This window comes from Fukomys damarensis, unplaced genomic scaffold, assembly GCF_012274545.1.
Source record: "Fukomys damarensis isolate Sample0158 unplaced genomic scaffold, DMR_v1.0_HiC HiC_scaffold_11, whole genome shotgun sequence".
NCBI classification, from domain to species: Eukaryota; Metazoa; Chordata; class Mammalia; order Rodentia; family Bathyergidae; genus Fukomys; species Fukomys damarensis.
In genome coordinates this window covers 16,210,724-16,232,919 of record NW_022900923.1, presented here as the reverse complement: position 1 = coordinate 16,232,919, position 22,196 = coordinate 16,210,724, and the positions used below count along the sequence as shown (strand labels likewise).

The 22,196-nt window shown below is 37.5% G+C and overlaps 1 protein-coding gene and 1 long non-coding RNA gene across 5 annotated transcripts in view; one reads left to right on the top strand and one right to left on the bottom strand.

The window, feature by feature from the left end:
- Positions 1-294: 294 nt before the first annotated feature.
- Positions 295-17,133, top strand: LOC104870178. 2 transcript variants are annotated; one of them, XR_782461.2, is made up of 5 exons: positions 295-336; positions 13,231-13,347; positions 13,675-13,876; positions 15,911-16,007; positions 16,978-17,133. It is a non-coding gene; the product is annotated as an uncharacterized LOC104870178 (long non-coding RNA). The 2 variants fall into 2 exon arrangements; XR_004516631.1 differs by lacking the exon at positions 295-336 and adding an exon at positions 6,234-6,269.
- Positions 2,275-22,196, bottom strand: part of CUNH1orf105 (chromosome unknown C1orf105 homolog) — a 92,594-nt gene continuing 72,672 nt past the window's right edge. Inside the window, exons 7-8 of one of the 3 annotated variants that reach the window (XR_004516630.1) lie at positions 17,843-17,964; positions 17,322-17,381 (exon numbers count right to left, since the gene is read on the bottom strand). Coding sequence is in view for 2 of the 3 variants with exons in the window: in XM_033762094.1 (XP_033617985.1) it covers positions 2,299-2,378 (80 nt within the window). In the remaining variant the exon portion in view is untranslated. Of the gene's footprint in view, positions 2,379-17,321; positions 17,382-17,744; positions 17,965-22,196 lie in introns of those variants that run through there. The other 2 variants (XM_033762094.1, XM_033762095.1) reach the window with 2 other exon arrangements.

Below are 22,196 nucleotides of genomic sequence, written 5' to 3'. Positions count from 1 at the left end.
GCCGGAGCCGGGAGGGCACAAAGCTCTAGAGCCTGCGCGGTCGGCTCTGCCCACCCAGGTCCCGCCCACTTGCTGGCGCGGGTTCTGGAAGGCCTTCCGCCCTCCAATGGCCCACCCCCTCGCTCTGCGCGCTCCGGGTCCGCGTAAGGGCTCTTGGGAGTTGTAGTTTGCTTTCCGGAAACCGGCGTTCCCTGGCTCTGTTGCTGCAGGAATCTATAGTTCGATATCGAATTCTGTATTTTCGCTTCTCACTGCCAGACTGACCAGCTCTGGAATTGTTAACTCACTTTTTCTCTCTGAATGCGGTTCGTGAAATTTGACTTCGAATGACCGCGGGTATGGAAAAGAGAGCAGTCCTAATGAAATTTAAAAGACTGTTTCTCGGAGTCAATGGTCGGACCCGTAGAGCGGGATGCTGATTAGTGGGGGGGGGGCGTGTCAGGATATCCTCTCCTATGATTGGTTGGGGCGGAGATCGTTCGCCTTTCCTCCAGCTCTGGGAGAATTTCGCAGCCCGCAGAATTCCCCAGATAAAATCCCCTTGGTTGGTCTTCGTTCTGTTGATTTCTAGCTTTGGCTTCCCTGCAGTGGAGCTAGAAGGTAACCCTTCTGGGGGAGCGAAGAACCCACCGACGCTCCAAGTTCTAGTGTTCACCGAAAGCGGGGATGTAGTGCATCTACCTACTGCTGTGCTCTGGGCAAAAAAAAACGAGAGGGCCGCTCAGTACTTAATAACGTGCAGCGCGGCCACTTCAATGCGGCCAAGTCCCCTAAAAAAATCCTCAGAAGCTCGCAGAGGGTCTTTCTGCCTCAGACTGCGACCTATTTGATCGCATCTCTTCTGAAGAGCCTCTGATCTTTGCAAGGTAGCTACTGTGAAAGAAGAGGCGCTCTGTTCACAAGAGAAGACATTTGGTCCTTCTTTGGTCTCTCGTAATATTCGTTACAGACACCGACGCTAAGTTTCAGAGAAATTTATTTTAAATGAGAACATAAAAGTGTAACACAAGGATGTTTCTCTTTGCTTTCCCTATCCAGCGACTAATAACTACTTGCCCCATGATATTTCCACAGAAATTAAGGGAAAGAGGATAAACTGGCTGGGAATAGGGAGCAGTTGGAAAGAAAGAGGCAGAGACCTGCGATATAGCATAATGTTTAATAGGAAAAATGTTTAAAGGAGGAGCTACTTATTGTTCGTGTGGCAATAGAAAACGAGTAAAATGCCCAACTAATAACTAATTTCCATAGTAACTGCACTAATTTACATTTCCACAAAGTGTATAAGTTCCCCTCTCTCTGCATCCTCGCCAGCATTTGTTATTTTTTTCTTTTTTACTCTAACTGGAGTGAATTATATGTCGTTGTGGCTTTGACCTGCATTTCCTTAGTGACTAGTAACATTGAGCATTTTTTAATATTGTGAAATATTTGTATATCTTCCTTTGAGAAATGTCTATCCAGATCTTTTGCCCATCTTTTAATTGAATTACTTGTTTAAAGAGTTGCTTGAATTCTTTATACATTCCAGAAATTAATCCTTTGCCAGATTTATTGTTTGAAAATATTTTCTCTCATCTGTAGGTTGTCTCTTCACTCTTGATTGTTTCTTTTATTGTACAGAAGCCTTTTAGTTTGATGTGCTCCCACTGGTGCATTTTTGCTTTTGTTTCCTGTTTTTAGGATCAAAACTGCCTTAGACACTTTCTCATCATTGGGACACAATATCAGACACCTGCACCTTAAAGAAAGAGAAGTTTATTTTGGCTTCTTTTTTAGTCCATAGTTGACTGGCTCCGAGGCATAACTGACAGAGGGACTTGGTGAAAGAAAAGCTTCCCACGTCCTGGCAGCCAGAAAGCATTGTGAGAATAAATAGGCAGGAAGGGAGCTACACCCTTCCGGGTCACGCTGTAGTTACCCAAATCTTCTGACCAGACCCCACCTCCTAACAGCATTTCAGGTATAATGCCCCCATAATCCAGTTACTTTCCAACCCGTGAAGCGTTAAAGGCCATTTTGTAGCCAAAGGATCTCTGCCTAGACCAATGTCCTGAAGTGGTTCCCCTACATTTTCTTCTAGTAGTTTCAAATCTTTGATCCATTTTGAATAGCTCATGCCCTTCTTTTCCACCAAGTGTCTGCAGTAATCTCTTGGAATATACAACTAGTTGACAGGGTTTTTTTTTTTCTTTCATTTTTCTTTCTCTTTTCATTTTGGAGTTTTATTAACATCCCTGTGGTAGAGTTGCCATTTACTTACTGTTATGGTTTGGGTCTGGATGTCCCCCCAAAGCGTCATGTGGTCAAAGGCTTGATCCAGAGTGTGTGAAGCTGGAATTCATTCATGATGCACTGCAATCCTAGTGCTGCCCACCCTGAGTAGTCAAAGAAGCAGGGAGATGCTGTTAAGGTCTCTCGTTACCTTTGCTGACTTGTGCATGCCATGTTGTGTTTCCTCTGTAATGCTTGTTTGCCATCCGATTATGAACTGAAGCCAGATAAATCTCTTCCTCCCTAACTCTTTTATTTAGTCTCACCCTTTCTGAAAAGAGTCTAAATTACTTTACCACTCTACCTTAACAAAGCCCTGAGAATTTGGCCACTTTGAGAGGAAGATAAGACAGCCTCCTCAGTCCTTAATGGATGGAAGAATCACAAAGTCCTGTGCTGGCTTTGTATGGTTCCCTTTGCACTGCAAATAACAAAATGTAAGAGCTCCACTAATTTTATTTTGTGATACCAAATTTCATCTTCCTTCATAGGGTTGGCATATGAGTATTTTGACTATATCTGAGTTTAGTAAGCTCACAGTGGAAGCCACCAGAGGGACTGAATGATTACATTCAGACGATGAAGAGGGAGAAATCAAAACAGTCCAGTTTCCGGGAGATACGTATTTATTATATGAATAGGCAAGTCAGGAATCTCAAATGTCTTAAATCATTTTGTAGTGCTATTACAAAATATCTAAGACTGGGCAGTTTCATAAGTTAAATAGGTTTTATTTTTATAGTTTTGGGAAGTCCAAGATCAAGGGGCTACATGGGAGGAGGTCTTTTCTTGTTCTGTTATCACAAGGTGGAAGACCTAAGAGAGAAGAAAGAGAGAGAAGGAAAGAGAGAGGGTGGGAGAGACAAAAAGGAGAGAGAAAAAGGAGAGAGAGGGGGATAGAGAGAGAGAGAAGCAGAGGCCACCACTTTTCTAATAATGATGTGAATCTATTCATTCAGGAAGAGCCCCCATGGCAGTCACCTTTTAAAGGTCCCACACTTCAGCCCTGTGGCATTGTGGATTAAGTTTCGAACACATGAACTTGGGGGGGTGCATATTCAAACCATAGTACCATGTTTGTAGGGATGAAGATTAGTTTGGTTTTTAAATCACAGTAAGTAATGAGTTTGTACCTAGCAAGAATTCACAAGTACAGGATTCCAAATCAAGAAAAATAGCAATTGAAAATAACATATTGGAAGTTCTAGCTATTTTGTCCCTCACTATCCCCTGTATAATGCTGTTTCTTAAAGTACTCCTTTTACTATGTCCTTGCTTTGATGCAAAAAATCTTCTGTAGATCTTTAAGTATTTGTCAAATAAAATCCTACTTCCCTGGTCCTGCACTTAAAGCCTTCCATAATCCAACCCAGTAAATGATGAAGGCCTTATCCATCATGTTTTCCTTTCACGAATCAACCTTCTCACCAGCACACACTATTTGCCATGTCTTCAAATACTTAGGTTCTCATGATGCTGCTTTTACTTAATATCCATTTGTTTATATTCCATCTTCCCAGATATGAATTCCTTATGAGAAAGGTGACACATTTTATCTATATAACACTTTTTTGTCATTGAGGTATCCAAGATACGTGTTTTATTTATTTATTTGATTTGTCTGATCATACTGACTTTTAATCTGCTCTATAATTTAAATTCCTAAAAATAACAAGCCCTTGGGCTGGGACAGCTTTACTCACTTGACGAGTCAGGAGCCTGTAGCCAGCAGCTTCTTCCTCTAACACTGCCAGATTAGCTTTTCAGCATAACATTGTTTGATCTGTGTCTGACTAGATTTTGGGGAGTTCCAATTACCCTGGTGTAATTTCTCCAATTACCTGGAGAAGTAAAGTGTCCAACAAATATTTATTGAACCTTTTCTGTATGAAAGGTACTGAGGCAACTATGTGCATCTGAGAATATTGCAGTGTCCTAGTCAGGAGTCTTAACCTTTTCCTGGACTGCACCATTTTGTTAGTGTAGTGCAGCCCAAGAACTCCTTCTCAGAATGTTTATAAAGCTATAAAATAAAATATGTAGATTACAAAGGAAGCCAAGTATATCAAAATACAGTTATCAAAATAGTAAAGTTGCCAGGTGCGGTGACCTTCACCTGTAAAGCTAACACTCAGGAGGCTGAGGTGTGAAGGATCACTGTTAGTTCAACCCCAGCCTGGGCTATATAGTAATTCAAGGCCAGCCTGAACCATATAGTGAGACCCTGTCTAAAAACAGCAGACCACATTACAAAGTACATTTGTAATACAGTCATTGTGCTTTTTAAAAAATACATAACATGATCTGGCAGCAAATGTGTAACTTCAGTTATTCCAAAGCAGTGATGAGTATAAAATATATTTCAGGATATCTACAATATGCTTAATGCGAGGTTTCCATTGGTGACACAGTCATACAAATGGTACTACCAGTACTAGCGCAGTTTGTTTCCTATATTCATAATAAAATGAAATTCTAAATATCAGTATGACATAGTAAAAATAACTAATTATTTTTCATTGAAGTTACAGACCAGTTAATTATATACATAGATCCCAGATCAAGAAGTTCTGCATGAGAGCAATATTTTTCAAACTGTGGATCACAATTTATTAGAGGGACAAGAGATGAGCTTTTAAATTTATTTATTAGTACATGTTTATAGTACATAATGTTTACATTCCTTGTGGGGAGTTGGTACATGTACGTAGTACATCTTAATTCCTTTTTTCACTCCCTTCCTTTTCCTCCTCCCACCCATCTCTTGATCTAAGGTAGTGCAGAAGCAATTTTTAAAAAATAAAATATAATAAATTTATAAGTTACAGTAAAGAGATGTACTTTTCTGGCACACTTATTTCAGTGATTGTGTGTGTGTTCCATTATATATGTCCTTGCAACTGGATTGCAATGGAAAATATGTGTCTAAACGTAGATTGCACTCAAAATAATTTGAAAGCCACACATTAGGAGAAATGAGATACTTATGATGTGGAATTAATGAAAAATGACACAATTAGTGAATATCATAAAATTTTAGAGAAAAAAAATGTTTGAGAATATTATCAGGGAAGATTTAAAAGTGAAGATATATTTGAGGTGTGCCTTGAAAGAATAGGCTTTTCAATGAAATGAAGAAAAGATATCTCAGGCAGATAGACTAGTTAATTCTAGACTCTAATTCAAAAGAATTTTTACAATCTGTATCATATACCTTCTGATTTTTGTCTGGCTGACATTGGATATTCTGTGTTTAAAATAGATAGCTTTATCCAAATAAACAGATATTTATTGAACATTTACCTAAAATACTTCACTTGAGGTCATGGAAAGTCTTAGAGATGCCATCTTCTGTGAAGCAAGGCACTCAATATTAAAATAACACAATGTCCAAGTACAAAGTGATCAGAGTGAAAGATAATTAGATTGAGATAAAGATGATATAGTCATTGAACACGTGCCATTCCACATACATAACTCATAAAACAATGGGGAAGGATTTTTTGTTGTTGTTTCTTAGCACAGAATAGTTCAAGGATGAAAGATCAGGTGAGGGGGGTCATAAGAACAAAGCTGTCAAGCTGAAATCAGGTAGGAAATGACTTCCTAAAATGACCATATGTTGTCTGGCAAGGCTGGCTTATCCCTATTAATAATCCTGTCATAATAATAGTGTTAACTTTTACTCTCAAATGTGTTCTGCTTGCACTAAGAGCGTAGTCATCGGTACAGCAGTCATGAGAAACCTGACTCTAATTTAGCAATGGGAAAGGGCAAATATTGACCTGATGTGTGACACAGAATCCCCCGCAAAGCGCTCATTCAGCAGCTAGCAGCACCAAATATAGCTGGCAGTGAGGTTAAAGGTGCATATGGTATGAGTAGTGGTAGGAGAGGATTGCAGAAATAGATATCTTCCCCAGTCTACATGAATAAGTGATTGCCTTTCTTCACCCTAGCAAACATCTATGTATCATTGTCAAGGAGGAGTAAAGGTAAGGCTTGAACTGAAAAACAGTAAGTATGTAGTTTAAGGCAGGAGCACCATCCAAAATATAACAATATTTTTATGACAATTGGAGAGATTTGAATAAGACAATATAAAATGATAAAATTATCATTCTTTTTCTTAGATATGACAATAGCACATATGGTTATATGGGAAATGTCCTTAATTTGATGAAATATATGCTGAAATATTTGGTATCATCTTAGTTTCAAAGATTCAGAAAAAAAGGAAAAGGACAAATATGGCAAATTAATCTAGTTAATCTAGTTAATCTAGATGAAGGGTATACAGGTAGCCACTGGACGGTTGTTTCTAGTTTTCTGTGTTTGATAATTTTAATAGCAATTGGAAGGAGGAAATGAGCACATATTTGATGCTTACACCCCTGCCATCTTCCTGTGTTGGCATCCAGTCTCTTGTCTACGTAGAGATCAGAAGAATCTTCTTTGGGAAATCTGAATCCAATCTCTTGGAAGGCCAAGAGAAAAGAAAACATGTTACTAACCATTTACCATATGGGAAAGATTGTAATCAAGTCTCACCCTTGTACTCAGAATATCTAATCATCATTTTGGTGCCTATTCTTAAAAAGGAGCAGGTAAGTAGTGATTATCATAGGAAAATGTTCTAACATGAACAATAGAGACAAAATCAAAAAGGAAATAAGACAAAAACAACAACAAAACCAATTTGGGGTGAAAGAAATATATTACACAGTAAAAAGAAAACTAAAAAAATCCTCAAAAATCTAACATTGCCAGATGCCACCATAAATTTGAAGGAGACTATAAAAAAAAAGAACCTATAAAAAAACAATTACAATGATGAAGAATTTTTAAAAGCTCTTTTTATAAAGCTATAAAAGCAGAAATAAGCAACTCAATACAATAAAACTTTTAGAATATAAAGTAGAAGAAATAGACAGTAGACAAAAATACAAAAGAGGTCCAGTATATCTATACTAAAAAGAAAAGAGAAAAGAATGAGAAGATAAATATGTTTTAAGACTTTCTAGAGTTGAAGGATATGTATTCTCAAATTGAATATGACCTAGTCTGAATGCCCACTACAATGAATAAAAACTGGCTGAAAATAATATACTTCATTATGAAATCTGGACACTAGAAGCAATTTGTGAACACTGGAAGCACAGAAGTTTTACAGTTAAGAGGAAAAAAATTGACCATACCCAAAGGTCAGAAATCAGAATAGTTTCTGACTTGTCAGTATTTACAGAGAAAGTTGAAAGTGGAGTAGTGTCTTCCAAACACTGAAGGATTATTTCCAACCAAGAACTTAATTCTTGACCAAACTACCAACCAAGTGTCAGGAGGAATAAAAACACTCTCACAAAAGACTTCAGAAAACTTAGCTACTGTGTGCCAGTTCTCATGAAAGGAAATTTTGTTCTTATGAAACAAGGAAGGAAAATAAAAAGAGGAAGACACATGAGGCAGGAAAAAAAAAATGAAGTCCAACACGAAGAAAAGAGGTGAAGAGAACCCACAGGGTGATGGTGAAGTCAGAATCCAGCCTGGCAGTTGAGTACCAGTCATTGCAGGCAGCCACTGCAGATGGGAGCAGTCAGTAGGCACTGGGAGAGACTTCTTCAGGAAGATAACATTTGCACTGGTCAGTTTTCCCAATGCTGGAACCGATACCTGGCACTTACAAGGAGAAAATGTTTCATTTGACTCACAGTTCAGCAAATTTGCCCCAAGGCAGAAATGGCACTGGGGAAGGGCAGTGGAAGATCATCCCGTGACAGACAAGAAGAAGAGAGAGAAGGGAGAAGACAGGTGGTGCCCCACCTCCAACTAGGCTCCACCTCTAAGCAGCACCATTAGCCACAAATATAGCAATGGATTAATCCACTGATGCATAGAGTGCCTCTACGATCCAATCCCTTCCAAAAGCTCCACCGCTGAATGCAGGAGACTTCTGGGGACATTTTAGATTAAACCATAACAGAAATGATACTGCAACTGAATATTTTTAGGAGCAATTAAGACAACTGTGGAGTTAGTGAAAAGCACTGTAGTAGTTTGGGCTTTTGCAACAAAATACCATAAATGACATAGTTTATAAGCAGAAGAAATTTATTTCTCCCAGTCCTAGAGTCTGGAAAACTCAAATCAAGGCCCAGGCAGATTCAATGTCTGGTGAATTTCCCCTTCCTGGTTCATCTTTTTGCTGTGTCTTACATGGTCTCTTTTAGGCCTCTTTATAAGGCCCTAGTAAGACGGTTCTGCCCCATGACCTAATCACCTCCCAATGGCCCAACTCCAAACACTGTCATCTTCACAAGTATGATTTCAATACATAAATTTGAGGAACGAGGGGGACGTGTTCAGACCCTAGTAGCAACTATTTAAAAGGCAAAGGAACTACAAAAACAATTTGTAAAATAGCTATGCCAGAAATATTCATGTACAAATAGCATTTATATCATCTTATTGATAAAAACCCTGAACATTAGTCAAAATCACAAGATAAGCAGATAGGAGAGTAGGAAGGACTATAGGTCTCTGGTGGGGGTAATTTGTCAGGGGAAAGGAAAAAGAGCCAAATACTCAGCTTCCGTTATGGAAAGGAACAATGTTTAAAATAAAAACAAGGAGTATTTAAGACACAGAGGTGAAGAGGTGAAAGAAGTCCTCTTTTTTTAAAGAGAGAACTAGAAAAAGGGTGGTAGGGAATATTGTTTTCCATAACCTTGTTAGAACTATTTGATTCTTATATGTTCACATAACTCTGAATTTTAAAAATTAAAATATTAATTATCACATTATTTGTAGTTTGTGGCAAAGTAAGTTCATATTTTTAATGTGTTTATCCCATTTCATGCTGTATGTTTATACTGAATACATGAAGCAAAGGAAATTATATGCTATGAGTGTACTCCTGATTTTGCAAGTCTTCTGTTCAGTCACTAAACTTCAAAATCTGAATATTTTTGAAAATGTAGAGATGTGAAGCAAATAAAGAACAGTTTCCCAAGGATTATTTTCTATTTTAGAATACAAAAGATTCATTACAACGCTCCCTGTAATACCTGCTTCCGTCTATTTAATGTTTAAGATGTAATTTTCCACCTTGACTTGAATTTTTTCCTTCCCTCAATTATTTGTATCTATTTTAGAACCATCTAGCGGTCCTATAATGTTAAGCATGCAGCTGGATTATTGAGAAAAACTAAACTTCGTCTCTGTTGTTTAGTCATTATCCTGGCTTGAGGCCTGAGTAGTGAAGATCATTCTATAGATCAAGTAATTTCTCCCCTTCCTATTGCTGACAGAGATAATGCCATATTAAAGTTTGTCAATCTGCAAACTTTTAAATATCTGTGTTTAAATCGTATTCAGGGACCACTGGTGTTGAGCCCCTTTGCAGTTTCCTCCCGCTATGCAACTTTCACTTAGTTCCACTTAAATGTCTTGCACAATTTAATGGACCTCACTGGGAAATCCATAGGAAAGCATTAAACACCAATCATCTCATATGGCCAAATAATTAATGAAGAGTAATAGCGATGCTCCTGAGGGGGCTGTAGCTATTGAGAATAAAACAGGCTTTAATACAAAACTCCCACACACCAGCTCAAAAGCCACTGTCTCTATGAAGCCCCTCTGGCAAAGCCCTGCTTTGCAATCCCCGGACTTGATGGACTTCTGCAACATGAGGTATTTATTACCTTCTAACACCCTCATGATTGTGTCCTTCACCAGAAGAATGGGAAATGTTTCATCTCCATATCTTCCACAACACTTAGCATTATCCTTGGCACAAAGGAAGGATTTCAATCAAGACCAAGAGAACGAGGCTGGTAATGATGACAATGATTTATGAAATGGCACATTGACATTTATGGGACACCATTTTTTTTATAAATAGGATCTCACTATCTAGCCCAGACTGGCCCTCCAACTCAGGGTAATCTTCCTATCTCCACCTCCTGAGTGATGAGAGTACAGGTGTGCAGCACAATTCCCAGAAATGAGCACATTTTATATAGGAAGGTAGAAATTTTACATGCATTCCTTCATTTAAAACAAAACAAAAAAAATCTTTTAAGTAAGCAACCTGGCTCTTGTTATATCTGTGATGTGAGACATTAAAGTCTGGCTTCTAAGAAGTATCTGTCTGTTATTAAGAATAAAGACAGGAAAGAAGAAAAGTTTGATAACTCCAAGTAGAATTTAAATTTTGAATTCTAGATTACCTTTAAAACAATTTTGATTAATTTTAAGCATTGAGTGTTTTTAATTTTCTCTTTTTTTCAGGGTCCACTTATAAGCTGAAAATTTTCATATGGTGCATACATGTGCATAATTGTTATTAACTCTACTTTTCAGTCATAGGCTTATATTTGCTAAAAATATGTTCATAATATGCAAAATATTTTGAATTAATTTGTTTTTATTGTACTTATTTGCAATGTTACCAGTGCAGATTCAATTTGTGCATCCGTGTTTTTTCTTTATTTTACTTGCATGAGTAGATTTTTGTATTTTCACTCCTTCTTGGTAAACTACAATTTCTTCTGATTGGTGCTTTCCTAGATTTTACTAATAACAGAAACCCCCATAAAAATATGGTTTGCTAACCCTGTCATAAAATCAACATCTCCTGAAGAAGCGCTTGGAACACTAAACTTATTAGTGGTTTTTATTGCTACATAAGCTTGGAAACTGTCCTGATATATTCTCTTCTAGGTCTTTGAGCCATTACTTTTATAAGAGAAAATAAAACATTTCCATTATGTGGCTGTAGAGAAACTTGGTAAACAGTTTTTTAAAAATTCTAATTTAATTTAATGTTTAAATTCTATCACCATTTTAATTAATGGTTCTCATATCCATTTTAGAGTGATAACATAAAATAAATCATATATATCATCCTGGGAATTAAAATATCTGCTGTATTAATGACAAGATCTATTTTCTAGATCTATTCTATATAGATGTCATGAATGGCATATCAAATGTTATCATTATATTCACTACAACGATGTTAATATCTGATTATTCTGCTATGACTCCCTTCCCACATCAAATAAACTCTTTGAGACCAAAATTTCATCTTTTATTTCAGCTATGCTTCCCACAAACCTAAAACAGGTGCATAATATGTGTAATATCTGTATTTATTGAGTTAAAATAAATCAAATAGTGAATTATTGACAAAGCAAAAAGCTAATGATAATGATGTCAGCACAGTCTTTTCCATACGTTATTGCGCGGAGATCATCATGTTTTCCAAGAGGCAACTACTTCTCTCAAGATTTCTCACTTGGTAAAGACATATGGAAGATGTTAGAAAAGCTCTATCAGTCTCTTCTCTCTTATGTACTTGGCTGTTTTTTCAAGCTCCTTCTCTCTTGTCTTTTCTATATACCCCAGTAAGAGTTTTTTATCTGTTTAAATATAAATAGCCCAAGCCAGGTGTGGGGGTGCATGCCTGTAATACCAGCACTCGGGAGGCTGAGACAGGAGGATCACTGTGGGCTACATAGTAAGTTCCAGGTCAGTCTCAACTATAGAGTGAGACCCTGTCTCAAAAAACCAAAAAATTAAAAAATTAAAAAATTAGATAAATAAATAAATAAATAAATAGAAATAGCCTAGAATGTAAACTTCAGTGAGCATGGGCTCTCTCAATAGAGCTTTTCAGTCTCTCAGAACATTAATAAAATAAACATCTGATGCCAAACTACAAGCTACACCACTTCAATAATGATGGAACATTTCTTTCTCTAGTGAGCAAGGAACTTGCAATTAATACTTGGTATCACTGAACCAAGAAACTATGTTTTTGCCATCTAAAATAGCTTGAGCCCCAAAAGGCTGCAGGTCATCAGGCTCAGTATTATCAATACATATGTAGCACACACAAAATATTTGTTAAAAGAAAGGAAAATGGAGAAAGAAGAAAGAAAGGGAGGGAAAGGAAGGTTTAACTTATAATATTTATTTCAAAGTTTATTTATTTCAATGTTTACTTCAAAGTTCTCTTATCTTGAAATTATAAGTTGTTACTCATAAGCTTGATATATGTATTTCTATGAGTATACATTAATATCTTTAGCATTTTTATCTGGAAAATATTTTGCATGGCCTACAATTTTTCTATGATCACAAACATGCCTATACTATTGAAGAAAATTGGGTATTCAATTTTCCAGTTAAATGAGATATTCTTACATTTTATTTACAGTATATATTACTACTTTACTGTAAGTACATTCATGTACATGACAAGAAAATAAAGCTTTAAAAATACATTACTGTACTCTCCTTTTGCCAGACTGAAGATTGAACCCAGGGCCTTTACACTGACCTACACATAGCATTTATTTTTTGTTTGGAGACAAGGTCTCACTAACTTGCTATTGCCTAGGCAGGGCCTAAACTTGCACTCCTCCTGCCTCAGTCTCCCGCAGTGCTAAGACTACAGACATGTACCAGACAGTCTGGATTGTACTTAAGGTTTTGTTTGATATTCGAAGATTTTAGTATATTGTAGACCATAGGATAAGATGGGGACTCGATCATTGAGATAAGGATAAGAAAATGTTCTGATATCAGTAAGTTGGAACTTTTAGGAAAAGACTGGAGAAGGAAATGAGAGGATACAAGCTATTCAGTTCTTTGTTTAAGTGGATACAAATGGAGCTAAAATTAACAGCATTTATGTAGTTAAATGCTAGTAGTCTATGGTTTAAATCTTTAGTATCTCCCTAGTTTCATGTCCTCAACTTAGTACCATTGGAAGGTGATGGAAACTTTAAAAGCCAAGGCTTAGAATGAGGTCTTAAATCATTAGGGGCATGCCCTTAATTGGGACTTTAGGTCCTCTGTTTCCTTTGTCTTTGCTTCTGAGCTGCCATGAGGAGAGCAGTAGACTCTACTGTGCACTACCCACAGTGATGTTCTTTCTTGCTACAGGCCCAAAGACAACAGAGCCTATCAACCATGGACTGAATCCTCTGAAACCACGAGTCAAAATAAACCTTCCTCTCTTTAAATTTATTACCTCAAGTAATTTGTGACAGCATTGGAAAGGTGACTATCAGTGGATATTTTGGCATTTTGAGGTGTAAACTGTGTGTGTGTGCACATGCACACACGTGTGTGCATAGATATGTGTGTCTAAATTGAAGAAAAAAAGGCGTTTAAAATACTGAATTGGAGTTTGAGAAATCTTGGTGAACTTCTAGCACCAACAAAATTAAAAACTGAAGGGTGAAAGTCAAATAGATTGAAGGTTAATCAGCATGTGAGAGAACCAATGAAAATGGGCTTTTTAAAAACAGATGATCAATACTGAAAAGTTAAATTTTATTTTTTATCACTCTTCTCTAATTATTCTGTTTATCGTCTTTTTCCCAGATCCACTAACCATACTCGCTGTCTACTTTAGCTTCTTTACCAAGAAACATATGCACGTGATATTTTTTTTTTCAAGCCTACCAAAAGCATCAAACCAGCATATTCTGATTAGGGAGATTAACTCTTGCCAGACACAGGGTAAATGCTACAAATGTTCAGAATACAGTGGAAGGGATGGAGCAAAATGAGCTGCTCAAGGAAGGTAAAAGAAGGGATGGGCCAAGGACTTGACTTTCATAGATAATTATACTTTCCCTGGCAGAAGAATTGTGTGTGTGCGTGTGTGTGTGTGTGTGTGTGTGTGTGTGTGTGTGTTGGGTTAAGGGAGCGGGAAAGACATACAAAGCAAGACATGGAGGCAAAGTCCCATTTGCTGTGGGAAAAGAAAGAAAATCAATTTGCCTTGAGAAAAGGTTGCACATATATGAAAGGATTGTAGAGGACAAGTCTGAAAACATAGTTTGGGGCAGGTTTACAGAAGGCCTTGAAAGCCCTGTTAAGCTCTCCCCATGTTCTCATTCACACTAGTACTGCTCTTCTTATCCTCCAACAGTACCCCTGTGCTCTAGCAAGTAGCCAATCTCATTTTGCTCTTGAACAAAATATTTAATGAACCACTCACCTCCAGAAGCCTGACAGATGATTACCATGCTAGAGAAGAGCTGATTTGCTTGTCAGGTGAACAATTTACCTTGGAGAAGAAATTAGTCATCAGAGAACCAGAAAACCCAAAGGAACTGTCTTTCCTATGAGATCATCGGGACGCTTAGACATCATTGCTTCAATCTTAGTGTTTTCACAACATTAGAAACCTACCCAGATAAAAGGATATAGGGAGAGAGAGAAGGAAGGAGAATACGAACAGAGGATGAAGAGAAACAAAAACTGGAGTCATAGTGGGAGCCAGGGAAGGAGAAGGGGTGAATAAGAAACATGGCAAGTCCTCTAGCTTTATGTTTATCATGGAGCCCTCATGAGCCTGAGACATTTCTGTCTTCTTGTATTCTCTAAGAAAAATAATCTTTGAGGTGTTGACCTATAGTAGTAGGATGTGTGTATCCATTTTCACTGCTTTTATAGGAAGCAGTGGATGTCCAACTTTTGGAGTGATCTTTTGTTCTTTTTTTAAAATAAAAGAGGGATTTATTTCAAATGTAAAAGCTAGAAGTTGAACTGTGACAGGAGCAATGCACTGATAAAAATAACTCATCATAGAAAATAAGGCTTAATCCCATTCCTTCCTGTTGAAGTTGCTTAAAAAACTGAAAATGCGCAATCAGGAAGCAGATGCTGGGTTCTTCCTTTTGCACCAGAAATGACTGGGGAAAGCTAAGGCTAGACAGAAACGTTCCTCCTCAGCTTTGTTCTCAGTATGTCTCAACATCCAAACGTCATCAGAGAAATAATAAAAGGACAAACACCATGCCATCATGTTGCTGTAGGCCACAGTCAAAATGAGTGGAAGATCAGGCACTCCAACTCCTACAAACTTCATTTTATCAGAAGAGATGTAAGTGATACACTCTATAGACAGCGATGTCCCCCAAGAGGATATACACAAAAGTGAAATTAGTTTTGTTATTAGGGCAATACGTTTGGGGATAATTGATTTTTGCTCTTTAATACTTCACTTGATACTTCTATTTTAACCTTAGGTTAAAAATACCAGCAGGTTTCCCAGACAGTGTTTCCCTAAAAGAACCTCTGTATTTGTCCAAAAGGGTATTTCATGTGAGGTTTGCAAACAGTGTATCGATTCAAATAGACTGTGTGGAAGGAACACTTATCTTTAGCTTCCACATGGCTATGTGAGCCTCTGATATCACTGGTGTGACAATGCTTCCTTCAAAACACAGCTGCCTTCAAACACATGCCACATAGAGATTTTGATGAGTAAATTAAATTCCAGGGCAGGAAGCAGACCAAACCTATACACTCTGCTATTTGAACTTGCTACGTTTCACTGTTTATACTTTCTGCAATGCAGCAAGCTTGCTTATACTACATAAATCAAACACACATGTGCAAACAGACCAACATGGGAGAGAACAGATGGTTTTACACCATGCCTCACAAATTGTGGGTCGTTTTATTCTCTGTTACTCCTGTGTAAAGTATTTAATTTTTTGTTCACAAAATTAAAATTGACAAAGAATATTTTCCTTACCCCCAACTCTATTGCCATTCACTATCTAAATGTTGATGCTGCTCATTGACTCTGATGAAATGGAGATAGTAGAGTCACTGGAAGAATCATGGACCGTGGTGTAAAAGCAGACCTGCACTAGAACACCAGAACTTCAGCTCCCTACTTGCCTCACATGAAACCTTAGGTAAGGCCCTTGAGATCTCTAAGGCTGTAAAATGGGAATGGTGAGCTACACTGGAGTAGAAGTGAGAGTTAAATGAGGGAATAGCATCTGGCAGAGGGCCCAGCACAAAGTAGTGAATACGAGTTGAAAGTGAATTGAATCAATGGGGTGGAAGAGAACACAAAACACTTGAAAAATATCCAATAGGATCCAGGTGTGGAGGCCCACACCTGTAATCCCAATCAGGAGGATCCTAAACCGAGGTTCAGCCTGGGCAACTTACAACTGGCAAGACCCTGCCTCAAAATAAAAATTTTTAAAAATGGGCTGGGGATATAGCTCATTGCAAAGGCCCTAGGTTCAATTTCCAGTATTGTAAATAAATAAACAAATACATCCATAAATACATACATAAATAAATCAATCCATCTATCCACGCATGCATCCGCTCATCCACTAGGACTATTCAAAATGTTTCTGCTAGGTGAGGAACATTTTTGGTGTGCTGTACCTATTTGTGTAGAGATTAATAATAAATTCTCTTTTATGAATCTTTCTCAACAAATCTTTTCTATATCTCAGGATAAGATCTGCATGTAATAAATTAGATATGAATATTATTTTTTAAATCCAGATTTCCTTCCTCCATGTATGAATATTTTCAAGGTTCTTCTCTATAAGGACAATATTTATATCCTGCTTTCCTTCTATGCATTCAGTAATTACTTTTTCAGATTTCATTAATACAGAGAAAAATGTAAGTTGTATGAACTATGCCAATACCTTTAAAAAAAATCAATGATAAGCGATTAAGAGGAACATATGATATCTATATTTCAAAATATCTAAATATCTTTATTCTTCCTCAGAGTTAGAGAGGAAGCAGGTCCTCAGTGTGAGTCAACCATGAAAGATGAAACGATAGTGCTAAGACTTGTGTCAGCCAACCAGGTGGAACTGAAATTCCCTTCCCTGTACTCACACATTGTAGGTGGAGTTCTCGCTGAGATCACCATGAATAATCCAGATGAAGACCAGCCTGAAGCAAGCGGAGTCTTGCTGGCTCAAGATCAGTTTGTTGTGAGCATTTCCTTCCTATGTTATGTGCACAAGAAGGAAGCTGGATCTTGAAGATACACCCAGAAATATCCCGGGTTCTCCTGAGGCTGTACTCAGAAATATGAACTCCCAATCATATCTTATTTGCTTACAAAGAATGAAACAACAGTAATTATAACTAAAACCAAATTCAATTTTAATTCAATAGCTGGAACAACTTAGCACTGAAGTTGGTAAAAGTATCCATGCTTATTGTCAGTTCTGACTCACAGATGTGTCAGTTTTCAAATTCCTCTACGCGTCAACTTTCCAAATCTGCCAAAGAAGTGGCTTCACCTACATAAAACGGATTGGTATTAATTTTTTTTTTTTCTGGCTAGTATCAGTTTTCCCAAGACTTCCTATCCCTTATTCTTCCTGGGGAGAAGACAGTCTTCTTTTGCCTAAGTTGGTTGAAATTGACTTTCTGACCCTGAAATCAGGAGTTGCGATTTACATGACCAAACTATTCTGAGATGACAAATTTCCTCATATAAAATAAATAGTGTAAATATTTTACATACTACAAGATAATAAATTTTTTTTCATTATTTAATCTGTTTTGAGGTCATAATTAGGAATGACAAGCAACGCTGTCAGACAAGGCCCAAAACTCACGAGAGGAGTAACTGAATATTTGCTAACAACTGACTTCCTCTGTGAAATCTGTTTTAAAGCTATATCAAACAAAACTTACCTTTAAATCATCTAGCTCAGTGATCACTTTCTTCCTTCTCTTATATTTCAGGTTAACTTACCCAGCTGTGCTTGTAATCAGAACCTTTTCGGTTCCCTGGAAAATTTTATCCTACCAATCGGGAGTCCTCGTCAATTAGAACTCATCATTTTCAACCTCTGTCTCCACTACGGTCTTCCCTGTCTTACTAGGGAAAAAACAAATAGAAAGGTCTCACTAAATTCATTCTGCACATGAAATAAAGATACAACTATTTCTTTCCTCTTATTCAAATAAACCTATCAAAAGAGTGCGAAGCACAAGCACCCAGAGGTCCAGAGTTGAGAGGATCTGAGTTGGAACCTGACCTTTATCGGTTCCTGTAGTGTAACGTGGTAAATAAACATGTATATTACTGTCCAATATGTATTGCAACTTGTTCATCTATAAAAGGGTGATAATAATATACCTGCTTAATAAATAGGTAAGAAGACTATGTATGTCAAGTATTTAATGAAATACTAGACACACAAGTAAACTCAAGAAGCATTAGCCAGCATCATGATTATTGTAACCTGATCTTTGTTTCTTTTTTCTTTAATGTCCTGAACTTTGTCTTTTCTCATCTTGTTCTCCCTAGTTTATCAATTCTAATCACTAAATCCAACTCTTCAGTTGTCTAAGACTTCTCCTCAGTGTTTGCCTTAATAGTTCATCATCTTCTTTTTGAATGTCGCTCTTCCTTTGGGTCCCTAGCTCTCTACATTCATCTCTGTCCACTGACTAAGCTCTCTTTTTCTTCTTTAGTGGGGTGGGTGAGGGGTTTTGTGCAGTAGATTCATTGGTTTTCTTCCTCAGTGGAGAGAAATTCATATAATTAAACCATATAATTGCCTGTTTGGTATGAATTGGGCATCGAGAAGTTTGGACCACAGAGTTCTCACTCAGGGAGCCAGTTTTTTGTTTGATGCTCAAGGATACTAGGGAATAAAGGGATAAATGTAAAAGAAAGACAAAGATAAGTCTTCATCCATTTAATACGCAATATTGTCAGACTTAATCTCGGGCCAAAACAGACACTATAAAAGAAGATTCAAATTTGATAGTGCATTGGTCAAAATTTTACATGTATCTAAATGTTAGCTTTTTACAAATATTTTATTTAGTTTATTTGTACACTACAGTAATTAGTAACATAATTGCTGCAAATTGAATACACAACTAATTTCCTGAGTCTATGTAGTGCTCTCCTATTTCTCTTCCATTACATTTCTCTTCCCCCACATTTGCCCACCCATTTCTGCTTTTTTGTCCCAGAGTTCTCGCTATAATTTTATTTTTTTCTATATCTTATTGAAACCTTATCTTCGCTCTAAAATGCTTTGAAATCAGAACATGAAAAATCTCACATCTGTACAAGTATAGGGATGAAATCTAATGTGTCTCCAAAGCAGGCAAGGATCTTGATTATTCTGGGTGATCTCTTGTTTTGCTCTGTAGGAAATGATGCCCCTTGTATCTTTTCAGCTGATTAGAATAATTATCCAGCCTTTGTTTAAACATTCTTCTAACGTTTTGGATTAATCTTGATTGTCATACAATGAGCTAATACGATCTCCTCCCCCCACAGTCTATCTTGTGAAGCATCTAGTAAGGGGTCAGTTGCCTCCCTTTTGCAACCTTCTTTGAGAGCAGGAGCTATGTCCTTTTCATCTTTGAAGCCCAATGTCTTTTATGAGGTAGACACTTAGTAAATGTTTGATATTCTAGACAGAGCTGGGAAAATATGCTATAGGGATTTTGGAAAAAAATTGTTTAAAAAACCTGCTTCTATTGTTACAAAGGCTAGCGATCCTTTGAGCTCAGACTTACAGGGATTGTGGGCCAATAAAACCACATAAGCTATTTCCCCTTCCTCTTTCTTCACAGCAGCTTACCAAAGTGAAGCATCCTCCTTCCTTCCTGTCACTGCCATGTCTCTCTCTCTCTCTCTCTCTCTCCCCCCCCCCACTGAGATTCAGGAAACAGCCTTGCAGTGTTGGGGTAAGAGAAAAAAAATCTCCATTTTCCATTTTGTTAATCTCACTTGATCCTTTACACTTTCCTGTGATACACATTGAATATACCCCCATTTAGTAAACAAACGTATCTAAAGCTTCTAAGGGTCAAGAGAATTCCATAACATTATTCTGACGGTGGATGAAAAATGACTGGCAATCAGATGTCTGGGATTATATCTAATCACCTTAAATTATCACTGTCATTACTCTACAGTAAGTCCATGGGTAACTATAACAGCAGTTACATTTTAGTTTTACAAATGTCAAGGTAGTTTTGTGTAATGTTATCTACTTTAAATATAGGAATAATAACTAGCATTCCAGGTCAACAACTCCATCACTTGGAAAGCAATTTTTCCAAAAAATAGAAATGCTTAGCTGATGTATTCATTCTATAGCTCAATAATTGACCTATACTTTTCCTAAAATTTTAGGTGAGTTTGTTAAATTAAAATAAAAGGATTTGTATCCAAACCCCACAGCAGCAATTTGATCCTCCACGTAAGTAACCTTGGTGATTGGATATTTTCCAACTTAGAGTTCCCACTTTACAACCATCCAGTGACTTCTACAATAAACTATAACCCCACAAGCTTGAGGGTAAAGAAATGTCTTATATATCTTTATCCTTAGCTGCGTAGTGCTTTCCCCAGCACATACTACCTATTCAATAAATGTTGAATGAATGAGTATATGATTTTTGTCATCTATAGAGAGCCACTCTCCACAGTACTTTGGTCACATCCCTAAGCAACCTCAACCTTGGTCTTCACATTGGCTGTATTCCTGGAGCCCAAATGTAACATAATTATAATTTAAAATGAAAAGACCAAAAAAGATTTAATAGAAAACTTGGGAGTGTTAGAGTAAAACACCAATAAACATTTAATTTCTAATAAAGATCATGACACAAATATACTTAGGCCCAGCTCTCAGTGCAAAATATGTAATTTATCTGAAGCCACAGATAAATGGGAGGAATAGCCTATTGATAGGGAAGAACGGAAGTGAAGACAAGCACTTCAGCAACTGGTATTCTCTAAGATTATGATGCATTTTCTGCTCGAGAAGAATTAGAGGATTCAGCTAGTTTTAGTTAATATATCACCTCCTACTTTGCAAGGGGAAATATGATATTTTCAGGAGTTGGGCTAGGGTCTATTGTGCTTTATATAAGTGGGTAGTAAAAGGATGTGGGACGATGTCTATCCAGATGTCCACCTAATGCTTTGTAAGATCATGGGTGGGACCTTTGGAAGGCGGTTGTATTAGAGGGGCACTGGAGCTGACTTGCTATTAGAAGAGGAGGCCTGGTTGTGGGCCTGACCTGGAAGGTCCTGGAGCCTCCCTTCCTGGCTGCCGTGATGTGAGCAGCTTCTCCTCCACTATGCCTCTCGGTCCTGTCTTGGACCCAGCCAATGATGCACCGAAACACGAGCCAAAGTACAAAAGATAGATAATGGAAACACGGAGATAGATCTTTTGCAAGAGGGGACGGAATCAAGAGACTAAGGGAGAGGAAGGGAAGGGGATGAAAAAAAAATTGACATGTTATGTATGTGTACCAAATTTCTGTGATGAATGTAATCATTATATATGGCAAACATGTACTCATAAAAATAAAAATTAAAAAATAAACCTTTCTTCTCTTAAGTCGCAGGTTTCAGGTATTTTTTTTCCCTTAGGGATAAGAAAGTGACTAAGATCTGAGGCTTGGGCCTTAGCCAAGATGAGAAATTGAAATTCCATAAAAATCAACACAGGCGTATTTCTTTTTAGTAGAAAGAATTTTCCCAAGGAACAATAAGAAATAATGTCTCAACAGGAAGTGTAGAGACGATTATGGTTCCTGGGAGTCTCTCCTCTACAGATGAGAACCCCTGCTTGAGGGGCAGGAGAGTTGAGTTGGCAGAGTCTTGCCCACATTTTAAGAGCTTATGGAGCTCCCCAGGTTCATCATTTCCATCAAAAGCCACCCGATCTAGAGAGAAACTGCTTCCCGTTTGTCCTGAGTCCAGACCTGTTTTCCAAGCTGTTTCTGCCAGGCAGGGAAGCTTAGGACCACTTGTTTATCGTACAAACAAGGCCAAGGTATTTATGCAAACAAGACTAGGTGGACTACTAAAGACTGTTAAACCCTCTGTGGGAGTTCCTGAGAGGTAATACAATTTGTCTATATCAATTTTTTTCTATGGATCCTTGAACATCTTTTTATAAGCAGTCTTGCCTGGTAATGTAGCCCAGTCTGAGCATGCATAATATATTCATAGCCAAGTTATGGAATATCTTCTTGGAGTTGCCCTTGAGTTGTCTATTTACTTAGGCTTAATTAATCCTCCCAAATACATATTCAGGGCCAGGGAATTAGCCATATAT